This window comes from Entelurus aequoreus, linkage group LG23 (genome assembly GCF_033978785.1).
Source record: "Entelurus aequoreus isolate RoL-2023_Sb linkage group LG23, RoL_Eaeq_v1.1, whole genome shotgun sequence".
Taxonomy (NCBI): Eukaryota; Metazoa; Chordata; class Actinopteri; order Syngnathiformes; family Syngnathidae; genus Entelurus; species Entelurus aequoreus.
The window spans coordinates 45,452,274-45,464,604 of NC_084753.1; the positions used below are offsets into that span (position 1 = coordinate 45,452,274).

The window sequence follows — 12,331 nt, forward strand, 5'->3', positions numbered from 1 at the left end:
TACGGTCAGAGCGAAAAAAGATACGTCCTGCACTGCACTCTAGTCCTTCACTCTCACGTTCCTCATCCACAAATCTTTCATCCTCGCTCAAATTAATGGGGTAATCGTCGTTTTCTCTGTGCGAATCTCTCTCGCTGCTGGTGTAAACAATGGGGAAATGTGAGGAGCCTTTCAACCTGTGACGTCACGCTACTTTCAAGCTGTGACGTCACGCTACTTTCAACCTGTGACGTCACGCTACTTTCAACCTGTGACGTCACGCTACTTTCAACCTGTGACGTCACGCTACTTCCAAGCTGTGACGTCACGCTACTTTCAACCTGTGTCGTCACGCTACTTTCAACCTGTGACGTCACGCTACTTTCAAGCTGTGACGTCACGCTACTTTCAACCTGTGACGTCACGCTACTTTCAACCTGTGACGTCACGCTACTTTCAAGCTGTGACGTCACGCTACTTCCAAGCTGTGACGTCACGCTACTTTCAACCTGTGACGTCACGCTACTTTCAACCTGTGACGTCACGCTACTTTCAACCTGTGACGTCACGCTACTTTCAACCTGTGACGTCACGCTACTTTCAACCTGTGACGTCACGCTACTTTCAAGCTGTGACGTCACGCTACTTTCAACCTGTGACGTCACGCTACTTTCAACCTGTGACGTCACGCTACTTTCAACCTGTGACGTCACGCTACTTTCAACCTGTGACGTCACGCTACTTTCAAGCTGTGACGTCACGCTACTTTCAACCTGTGACGTCACGCTACTTTCAACCTGTGACGTCACGCTACTTTCAACCTGTGACGTCACGCTACTTTCAACCTGTGACGTCACGCTACTTTCAAGCTGTGACGTCACGCTACTTTCAACCTGTGACGTCACGCTACTTTCAACCTGTGACGTCACGCTACTTTCAACCTGTGACGTCACGCTACTTCCAAGCTGTGACGTCACGCTACTTTCAACCTCTGACGTCACGCTACTTTCAACCTGTGACGTCACGCTACTTTCAAGCTGTGACGTCACGCTACTTTCAACCTGTGACGTCACGCTACTTTCAACCTGTGACGTCACGCTACTTTCAACCTGTGACGTCACGCTACTTCCAAGCTGTGACGTCACGCTACTTTCAACCTGTGTCGTCACGCTACTTTCAACCTGTGACGTCACGCTACTTTCAAGCTGTGACGTCACGCTACTTTCAACCTGTGACGTCACACTACTTTCAACCTGTGACGTCACGCTACTTTCAACCTGTGACGTCACGCTACTTCCAACCTGTGACGTCACGCTACTTTCAACCTGTGACGTCACGCTACTTTCAACCTGTGACGTCACGCTACTTTCAACCTGTGACGTCACGCTACTTCCAAGCTGTGACGTCACGCTACTTTCAACCTGTGTCGTCACGCTACTTTCAACCTGTGACGTCACGCTACTTTCAAGCTGTGACGTCACGCTACTTTCAACCTGTGACGTCACACTACTTTCAACCTGTGACGTCACGCTACTTTCAACCTGTGACGTCACGCTACTTCCAACCTGTGACGTCACGCTACTTTCAACCTGTGACGTCACGCTACTTTCAACCTGTGACGTCACGCTACTTTCAACCTGTGACGTCACGCTACTTTCAACCTGTGACGTCACGCTACTTCCAACCTGTGACGTCACGCTACTTTCAACCTGTGACGTCACGCTACTTTCAACCTGTGACGTCACGCTACTTTCAACCTGTGACGTCACGCTACTTCCAACCTGTGACGTCACGCTACTTTCAGTACAGGCAAGGCTTTTTTATGAGCGACCAAAACTTTATCGTCGATGTTCTCTACTAAATCCTTTCAGCAAAAATATGTCAATATCGCGAAATGATCAAGTATGACACATAGAATGGATCTGCTATCCCCGTTTAAATGAAAAATAAATCATTTCAAATTAATTTGGGACTTCCCGCGAGCCAGATTATGGATGCTGGCGGGCCGGATCCGTAGTTTGGGGACCCTTGCTTCAAACAGTTATTATGGTTTTTATGAGATGTTTGGGCGTTGTGGAACTTCTGCCGAACGGAACTCTGCTGTCACCTCAAATTGCTGCATGTGAGCCGTGACAGAATGAGCAGCCAAAGGTAAAGGGAACTACATACACAGACTAAAGGGACTATAAGGTAGACCTGGACAAGACATGAGTGGAGATAGTTGGAGTAGACACAAGGACCAGGGGTCTTGATGCAGGACCGGGTGTTGACCATGTCACATGGAAAACATAACCAGACTGTGACACTAACCTATATTTCCTTCCGGTTTCAACTCCTGGATGTGATCTAGCCTGTTGTCTCAAGACTTGTAAGCAGGATTTTATAAAGCATTATTGTAATGGATACCAATTCTAATGTGTGGTGATTTGACTTTGAGGTCCACCACATTGTCAAGTTGAAAATATTCAAAGAAGATGTTTACCTTCAGTGCAGAACCGTCCTTTGTATTCTGTTAGAGAGCAATCACAGACCACTTGTCCGTCCACCACTGCGCACGTGCCGCCATTCTCACACGGGTTGACGGTGCACCACCCCTCAGACTCCAGGGACACTTTCAGACTTCCTAGGAACTGGGGTTGGGACTTGCCATATTTCAGGTCTGTGATTGTGCCCTTGAAGGGCTGCATGTTCCGCACCGTGGGCAGTGTGAGTGCGCCGCTTCGGATATCCTGAGGAACTCCGCCCAGGAACAGGTCGCTGACAATTTTCATAAACTGCCGCTGAGGACGCACCTCGTCTGCTTTGGCCTGTCCGTCCAGTGCCAGAACCGTGCGCAAGTTATACCTGCTCAGAGTTGCAAAGTGCCAGTTGTTGTCGTCCACCCTTCTGTCGGACACAAGTGTGGTTTCCGCACAGTCTATGCTGAAACGCAGCTGGAGTCGACCCTGGACCACGGACAACTGCAGAAAGTCACAATAGCCGCCGTCATCCAAGTAGAGCAGCAGTGCTTCGGAGAACTCGGTCTTGAACTGGAAGCTGAGATCGCCACGGGTGCTAGCATCCCAACGGAGGTAGCGAGCCCACTGACCTGGCGTGCCTAAAAAGTCCAGTCCCATACATGTGCTGAGGAACATCTGCAGTTTCATACAAAAACTCAGGAGATCCATAATTGCAAAAAAATAGGTTAATCCCAAAAATGTTGGATTGGAACTCAATCTGGTTGGACTAACGTCCAGTCACTATGTGCATGGTGTTTGAGGTCTACTCAGACAAACATGGTAGAAAAATAGGCTTGTAAAAGACGAAGGACAAATAGAGAAGAACAGTCGTTGCAGCTAACAGTCTTTAGGCCGATCACATCTGTGCTTCCTCCTGAGGGTCCACAGAGGAGGTAAGGTGTCTTCACACTTTAGTGCATGTGCTTTTGGTGCAAGGTCCTGCTGGAAGTTCCTCCTTCATGTTGTGCACTCACAAAGAAAGCTGATCTGGGATCTGCTGGTCTCTCTGTCGTCCATCACTGTCAAAAAGAGAGAAAGGGGGGGAGGTTACAAAAGGTCAATCTGCATCCATTCAGCCATCCAGTTGGCTTCTGGTCTACCGGAGTCTGGCTTCGTTGCTTTGACCATCCTCAAAAGAAAAACAAAAATACACTTTTACGAGGACTCTGAATCAATTGGTCAATTCCATTCCATTCACAATTGATTCTCAATTCAGAACAATTCTCCATTTTGTTTTAATAACATTGGATGCCAGTTCTAGGATTAACTGTTCCTCCAAACACATTTAACCTGATCAACTTCTATATTAATCAAAAGAAAACTTATTTTCTTTAATAAAATCCTAGCCAAACGTTTAATCAATTCAAATACAAATAAGGCAACAAGAGTATCCAACACTTATGTTTGCTAAAGTAAATGTGTAGAGCAGATATAGATCATCTACATCTACTATATTTACTAAAGTAAATGTGTAGAGCAGATATAGATCATCTACATCTACTATATTTACTAAAGTAAATGTGTAGAGCAGATATAGATCATCTACATCTACTATATGATCTGTCTGAGTGGTTGGATAGGACAGATTGAAAAATAAAATAAAATAAATAAATTACAAAAAAAAAAAAAATATATATATATGTTTGTTATTGTTTTATTTTTTTAATGGCTTAAGAATCGTTACAAATAATCGCTTTCAATATGAAAACTTTTTTTTTTGACACCCCTAATTATAGTCATTTATTGGCATAACATGAACAAAGTAGCATGTCATCTAAATGTTTATATTTATATATTTATATAAATATATGCAAGAAAGAACCACATCTGAAAAGCTTGTCAATGTGCAATAAATAGCTGAAATAAAGGTGGTGATACTTGGGGACGTAATATAGGACTGGAAGTCACCCATCTTAATTAAAAGTGCCTTTGATAGTGCCGCATCCTCCCCGCCCCCACAAAGGTTGTTTGTAGTTATCGGTCATCTGCCGGGTAAATGAGTCCCATTATTCTCCTGGCAGTGCATTACTATCACCTTTTATCTGATGTCAGCCTGGAGACAACACTTTCTGCTGAACACACACATGCATATCTACACAATGTATATGCTGAACACACACATGCATATCTACACAATGTATATGCTGAACACACACATGCATATCTACACAATGTATATGCTGAACACACATGCACATCTACACAATGTATATGCTGAACACACATGCACATCTACACAATGTATATGCTGAACACACACATGCACATCTACACAATGTATATGCTGAACACACACATGCACATCTACATATGCTGAACACACACATGCACATCTACACAATGTATATGCTGAACACACACATGCACATCTACATATGCTGAACACACACATGCATATCTACACAATGTATATGCTGAACACACACATGCATATCTACACAATGTATATGCTGAACACACACATGCATATCTACACAATGTATATGCTGAACACACATGCACATCTACACAATGTATATGCTGAACACACATGCACATCTACACAATGTATATGCTGAACACACACATGCACATCTACACAATGTATATGCTGAACACACACATGCACATCTACATATGCTGAACACACACATGCACATCTACACAATGTATATGCTGAACACACACATGCACATCTACATATGCTGAACACACACATGCATATCTACACAATGTATATGCTGAACACACACATGCATATCTACACAATGTATATGGGTCATTTTTTTTATATGGTGCCTTTTGCGTCCCCAGTATAAATCATGTCATATTTTCTCAAAATATTTACAATTGCTCATTCCATTAGTTTCTTTGTGTATGGTAAATTGTTGTCTATCATAAATACAGTGATATGGGCTTCAAACATTAGAATATATATTTTTTAAAGCTTTTGTTAAAGTTCTATTATGCGATTTTGCCATGTCCCTGGTGCTGTTTATTCAACTTTAATCTAGAAAATAACAAATAAAAACATATATTTTTAATTTTTTTTTGTTATGATATAATTATCATAGACAAGCTCTCTTTAGTCATATGGTGTATATTATCAAAATCGTAAAAAGAATTACAAAAAAATAAGGTTCTATGTCTGTCCCTGTGGTCGCTGTCCACTCTGTTAAGTTGCGTTACTGTCCCTTTAAGAAAACAACCACATTTGTCAGTGACATCATTCTCATCAGGTAACATCACACCAGTGGCGGGAAACTCAACTCTGGTAAGCTGTGTGGTTTTTTAGCTCTCTTACTATCTGATGTTGATGTTTTTATGAAGTGAATTTAATGTGGTTGAACATAACGTGTCCACTCTGTTAGGCCTAAATAATAAGGAGATCAATCAAATTGAAATTTTTCAAAACATGTTTGTGTGAAATTATAGATTTCTTATCAATTATTCAAGTCCATGCTAGCTGTTATGTTAACACAGGCAGGCTGAAGGCTAACTTTAGCTCAAAATGTCCACCGTGTTAGTGTCCACCGTGTTAGCCTCATTCAACTAACACGGTGGACATCAAACTAACAGAGTGGACATGTATATAGTAATGTTGACTTATCACAATGTATATGTAGTGCTATTATGCATTCAACAGCAGTTTCTTTCATAATTCTTGGTTAATCATCACTGCTGTTGCAAAATATCATATACAGCAAATACATTGGTGTTAGAAGTACAGTGTTAATGCTTTTCAGTGTGAAGTGTTACGATTTCAGTGGTAAATTCAGCATGTTCTCTCACCAATTCACAGCAGAAGCAGCATAGTATAACGGATAAGGATGCAGGTTGGCATGTGGGAGAAATTCCGGTTCAAATCCACCCTACAGCAATCATTCATTTTAAATTTAAACTAAATTTGATTATAATTAATTTTAGTGTAAATATAACGTTTTAGTGTTACAATGCCGGGTATGCTGTTATGTATATGTCCTTAACAGAGTGGACATATCCCGTGTGTCACCTCTCATTAATATAGCTAAATATACTATGATTTAGGTGCCTGAGTTCGACCAATATGTTTTTCAGCAAGTTACATATGTCATGTATACAATAGAACATAAAAATATTGGTAAATCAACTATTTATTTTTTACAAGTTATGAAGTCCAAATGGCACCCTATAAAAAAAACGACCCATATGCTGAACACACACATACACATCTACATATGCTGAACACACACATGCATATCTACACAATGTATATGCTGAACACACACATGCATATCTACATATGCTGAACACACACATGCATATCTACACAATGTATATGCTGAACACACACATGCATATCTACACCATATATATGTATATATATTCATATATATACAGTGGTGGTCAAAAGTGTACGTACACGTGTAAAGAACATCATGTCGTGGCTGTCTTGACTTTATAATCATTTCTTATTTTGTTGTGATGTAGTGATTGGAGCACATACTTGTTGTTGTTGTGATGTAGTGATTGGAGCACATACTTGTTGTTGTTGTGATGTAGTGATTGGAGCACATACTTGTTGTTGTTGTGATGTAGTGATTGGAGCACATACTTGTTGTTGTTGTGATGTAGTGATTGGAGCACATACTTGTTGTTGTTGTGATGTAGTGATTGGAGCACATACTTGTTGTGATGTAGTGATTGGAGCACATACTTGTTGTTGTTGTGATGTAGTGATTGGAGCACATACTTGTTGTTGTTGTGATGTAGTGATTGGAGCACATACTTGTTGTTGTTGTGATGTAGTGATTGGAGCACATACTTGTTGTTGTTGTGATGTAGTGATTGGAGCACATACTTGTTGTTGTTGTGATGTAGTGATTGGAGCACATACTTGTTGTTGTTGTGATGTAGTGATTGGAGCACATACTTGTTGTTGTTGTGATGTAGTGATTGGAGCACATACTTGTTGTTGTTGTTGTGATGTAGTGATTGGAGCACATACTTGTTGTTGTTGTGATGTAGTGATTGGAGCACATACTTGTTGTTGTTGTGATGTAGTGATTGGAGCACATACTTGTTGTTGTTGTGATGTAGTGATTGGAGCACATACTTGTTGTTGTTGTGATGTAGTGATTGGAGCACATACTTGTTGCTCACTAAAAACATTCATGAAGTTTGCTTCTTTGATGAATGTATTATGTGTCTACTGAAAATGTGACTAATCAAAAGTATACATACAGCAATGTTAATATTTGCTTCCTTGGCAAGTTGACCTGCAATAAGACACTTTTGGTAGCCATCCACAAGCTTCTGCTTGACCACTAAATTGCTGCAGTTCAGCTAAATGTGTTGCTTTTCCTGACATGGACTTGTTTCTTTAGCATCGTCTACACCTTTAAGTCATTCTAAAACCTTCATTCTAGCCTGATTTAGCCATTCCTTTACCACTTTTGACGTCATTGTCCTGTTGGAACACCCAACAAGACCCAACCTCCAGGCTGATGATTTTAGCTTGTCCTGAACAATTTGGAGCTAATCCTCCTTTTTCATTGTCTCATTTAAAGCAGCAGTTCCATTGGCAGCAAAACAGGCCCAGAGCATAATACTACCACCACCATGCTTGACGGTAGGCCTGGTGTTCCTGGGATTAAAGGCCTCACCTTTTCTCCTTCAAACATATTGCTGGCTATTGTGGCCAAACAGCTCCATTTTGCTTCATGTGACCACAGAACTTTCCCCCAGAAGGTCTTCTCTTTGTCCGTGTGAGGTCGGATGACACCGATGGATCAGTTTGGCCACAATAGCCAGCAAAATGTTTGGAGGAGAAAAGCACAAACTAGACTTTCAGACCAAACCAAAGGTGATCATACTTTGTTTTCATGAGGAATCATGTATTGTACTGCAATTGGTTTTTATTTCTATAAAAGTAAATGAATGTGATGATCATGAATATTATGTAAGTGTTCTTCTTCTCTCGATATCTTAATGAGCAACCTGTATTATGATTGGAGCCGAGGCCGATACATTCCAAAGGCACCAATGTATTGCTTAAAATATCGCAGGTTGTGTATTTTCTGTATGAATCCAATCGTTTTTAACGTTAAGTACAAATTGCTGAATTTGCATACATGGTGATCAAAAAGCGAGCAAAACGCTGAGATGATTCTGCTGCAAGTTTACCACGAGTCTCTATGTTTTAGTGCCTAATCCACTTGATGGTTTCCCCTCACTGATTAGTGATAGTGTTTCTTCACCTGGCTCCTCTGTACTCAGCCATGCATTGATCTGTGTGTATCATTCAGGCTTTGTTTTTAAGTCTGTGAAGCTGCATTTCTTTGATGTATGAACATAGCTTTAGAAATAAAGTTTGATTGATTACGCAAGCAAGTGTCCTTCTCTGTGCTGAGGTTTGGTATTTCAACCAGAGTGACATTGCCTTTACTAATTGAACCATAAAATACAGATGCATCCCTGAGAGAGGGGTGCACTTTCTCGTCATTACCCTGAAGAGACGGCTTGTTGCCACTTTCTTTCTACAACCAAGCTCAACTTTAGTGGGAAGGAATTTTGTGCAAAACATTGTCACAAATAAGCTAAGGGACTTTTCAAGAATAAGGAGGACTTTTACAAACAGCTTCCTGGAGCAGAATATGGGCATTGACTTCTAATAATACAAATACAAGTGGGACCACAAAGGGTTTATAGTTTTATTTTTAAAAATATAAATGAGATTACGTGGTATTATATTAAGCAAGTAAACATTTGAACTAAGAAAATGATTATCTGGTGTGTTGTTATCCTTGTAATGAGCAACCTGAATGACTTGCTACAGTCTGCAGCTCACTGCACATCACTGGGAAACATTTTCTTCTTCACAATGATTACATTTCTGCCAACTGGAAGACTGAAATTCAGTTTGGTATTGCATCATCCAGCATTATCTGACAATGATTGAAGGTTTCAGGTCCATCTTGGGAAAAATGAAAGCACGTTTGACACTGCATTAGCATATTTTCTACAAATGGCCTCGGAATGTGATTTTGTGATAATGATGACGGAATCTGGGTGAGTCGTGTTTTTCGGATAGAAGTCAAATAAAAACATATGCATAAACGTTAATAGGTCAGATTTTTTAGATAATTATCTCCTTAGATACTTTACCGATGTTCCTACATTTTTCAAGTCTACAACTTTGCACAATGAATCTGAACAGCTCCTCAGAATCAACTGATATGATTCTCAATGCATTTGCTGGTAATAAGCTGAAGCAGAAATGAAAAAAGAATTGAATTTCGGTGCAATGTAGGAATTTTTGGAATGTGAAAAACAGGTTTTTTTTGCATTGGTCTACCATATAAAATATGGCCTGAAAGAAATCATCATGCACACGTGACAAGGACAACTTGTCTTATCAATCATTCTTTATGTTTCAGTCCCCCACCAGACTTTAGAGTTGCTATATCATACTTGAGTAGATAAATACTATATCCATTGGGGTTTTAGGAGCTGGAATTAACAAGCGCAGTCGCACACGTCACACAGAAAAACAGAAAGTTAGGATATCCTTATTTCATATTGGTTCCAAATAAGGAGTGCCAATGCACTTGAACACAAGCTCTTTGCATGTGTGAACATTCCAGTGCGACATAATTGCAAGTCATCGTCCAACACATCCCTTGTAATAACACGTTTTAAAAAAGTGTACCGTAATTTCCGGACTATAAGCCGCACCTGACTATAAGCCGCACCAGCTAAATTTAGGGGGAAATACAGATTGCTCCATATATAAGCCGCACCCGACTATAAGGCGCAGGGTTTTGATGTGTAATTAGCGTAGTATATAGTGTAATTAGCGTAGTATATAGGGGTTCCTGCTACCACGGAGGGGATTGTCGGGACAGAGATGACTGTTTGGGAACGCAAAGCGTCACATTTATTAACAATAAATCTTTCAATCATTCAATCAAACTTTCACATCTTTGACATGGCGAACAGCATTCGTGCAGAGTACAAATAATACAACGGTGCAAAGTAATACAAAGTGCTCGCCTGTACGTTATCAAAATAACCAGCCTACCGGTATATGAAAAGTCAGTCTTTAATCATTGTGTCATCGTCTTCCTCCTGCGTACTAAAACCACCGAAATCCTCTTCATCGGTGTCGGAGAAGAACAGGCCGTATATAAGCCGCACCCTTGTATAAGCCGCACCCTTGTATAAGCCGCAGGGACCAGAACGAGGGGGAAAAGTAGCGGCTTATAGTCCGGAAATTACGGTATTTAGGGCTCTCTCTCTCTCTCTCTCTCTCTCTCTCTCTCTCTCTCTCTCTCTCTCTCTCTCTCTCTCTCTCTCTCTATATATATATATATATATATATATATATATATATATATATATATATATATATATATATATATATATATATATATATATATATATATATATATATATATATATATATATAGGCTGATTTTCAGACCAAATGGGTCATATTTTATTTGTAATCTCAACAAATGAATTCACAGAGATGGATTACATTATTGACATCCTTCTGTGAAAGAAAGAAAAAGCGAGAATGGGCAGTGAAAAAACTTCAAACTGACAATTATTATCATTAAAACCAATTTCGAAAAAGACATTTTTGAGCTACAAAGCTTCTGTGAGCCAAATCTCAAGCTTTTTGGGGGGCCAATGACAGCAGCTTTATGATTAGGGACAGAAACACAACAGCATAGCGACTGTGAAAGACCTTCTAAGACAATGTGAAGGCTTCAGTACAATGAAATCCTGAGACTGCCAAGGAATTCTCAAGTGAAAAGTGTCCCAAAGCTTTGTGTCACTTGCAAGTCACGGCTCCTCCAAAAAGGACAATCAGCCAAAACACACCAAGGACTAAGAAGCAAACGGTGAACTATTCTGAAGTGGCCTTCTTATGAGCCCTGATTTCAATGCAATTGCACATGTGTGGAAAGAGCTGGAACATGCAGTCTGGAGAAGACACTGAGAGAGTTGGCTTCAGAGTAAAAGCTCAGTTGGCAGATGCAGGAGTCGCTTGACAGTTGATTACACTAATGACTTCAAAAGGTTGTGCATCAAAATGTTACTTTAGGCTAGTTTTAGAGCTATAAATCTGTGGGCACCACAGTTCCATTCCACTCTTGGGGGTAACAATTCCATTCTGGATTCAAAATCAATACTTTTTTGTGTGCCAGCTCTGTGATGAACTACATTCTTCATAAAATAGACAAACAACTCTGATACATTTCTATATTACCTCAAAATAAATCTGTACTTCAGATATAGATCATCTACATCGACAAAATAATTTTCCCGGGAGCATAGACAGGACAGATAAAAAAAAACAAGCAATTTTGAATCGATTTTTGATTGTTTTTAATTAAGTAAGAATCGTTACAAATAAGGGTCTGGTTTTTTTTGACAACTTTACTAGTTTTGTTAGGTTTTCTTTTGTTATTTTGCACCTCAATTTAAAAGTAATTATTCATTTTAGGTACATTTTCAGTTTTCTCACAATTGTCAGTTTCCACATTATTTCATGAGTGGGTTTTCCCTTCTTTGGATCAAAGCTACCAACAATTTGATGACCACAAATAAAAATTCTTCACCATTATAAAATGCATATTAGAATTAAGTGTAATACTTTTGTATTACATGTTGTATTACACATATTTCAAGGTGTGGCAACTTTTATTTTATTTTGTAGTAGTAGTTGTAGCGACTTCCTTGTTAATTTACAGACTCTGGTCAACTTCCGTTGTTTTCACTTTATGGAAGTGTGCATGCAAGTGACGTAGGGGCCACATTGGGGCCACATTGGGGCCGTTTACACTGGAGTGTGATAGTCCGAAAGAAATGTGTGTACTAGGTGG

At 40.0% G+C, this 12,331-nt stretch overlaps 1 protein-coding gene across 4 annotated transcripts in view; it reads right to left on the minus strand.

Moving 5' to 3' along the window:
• Positions 1-12,331, minus strand: part of nrxn3a (neurexin 3a) — a 462,182-nt gene that overhangs the window by 273,221 nt on the left and 176,630 nt on the right. For all 4 annotated transcript variants that reach the window (XR_009824241.1, XR_009824240.1, XM_062034732.1 and 1 more), the window contains exon 2: positions 2,462-3,496. Coding sequence is in view for 2 of the 4 variants with exons in the window: in XM_062034732.1 (XP_061890716.1) it covers positions 2,462-3,146 (685 nt within the window). In the remaining 2 variants the exon portion in view is untranslated. The remainder of the gene's footprint in view (positions 1-2,461; positions 3,497-12,331) is intronic.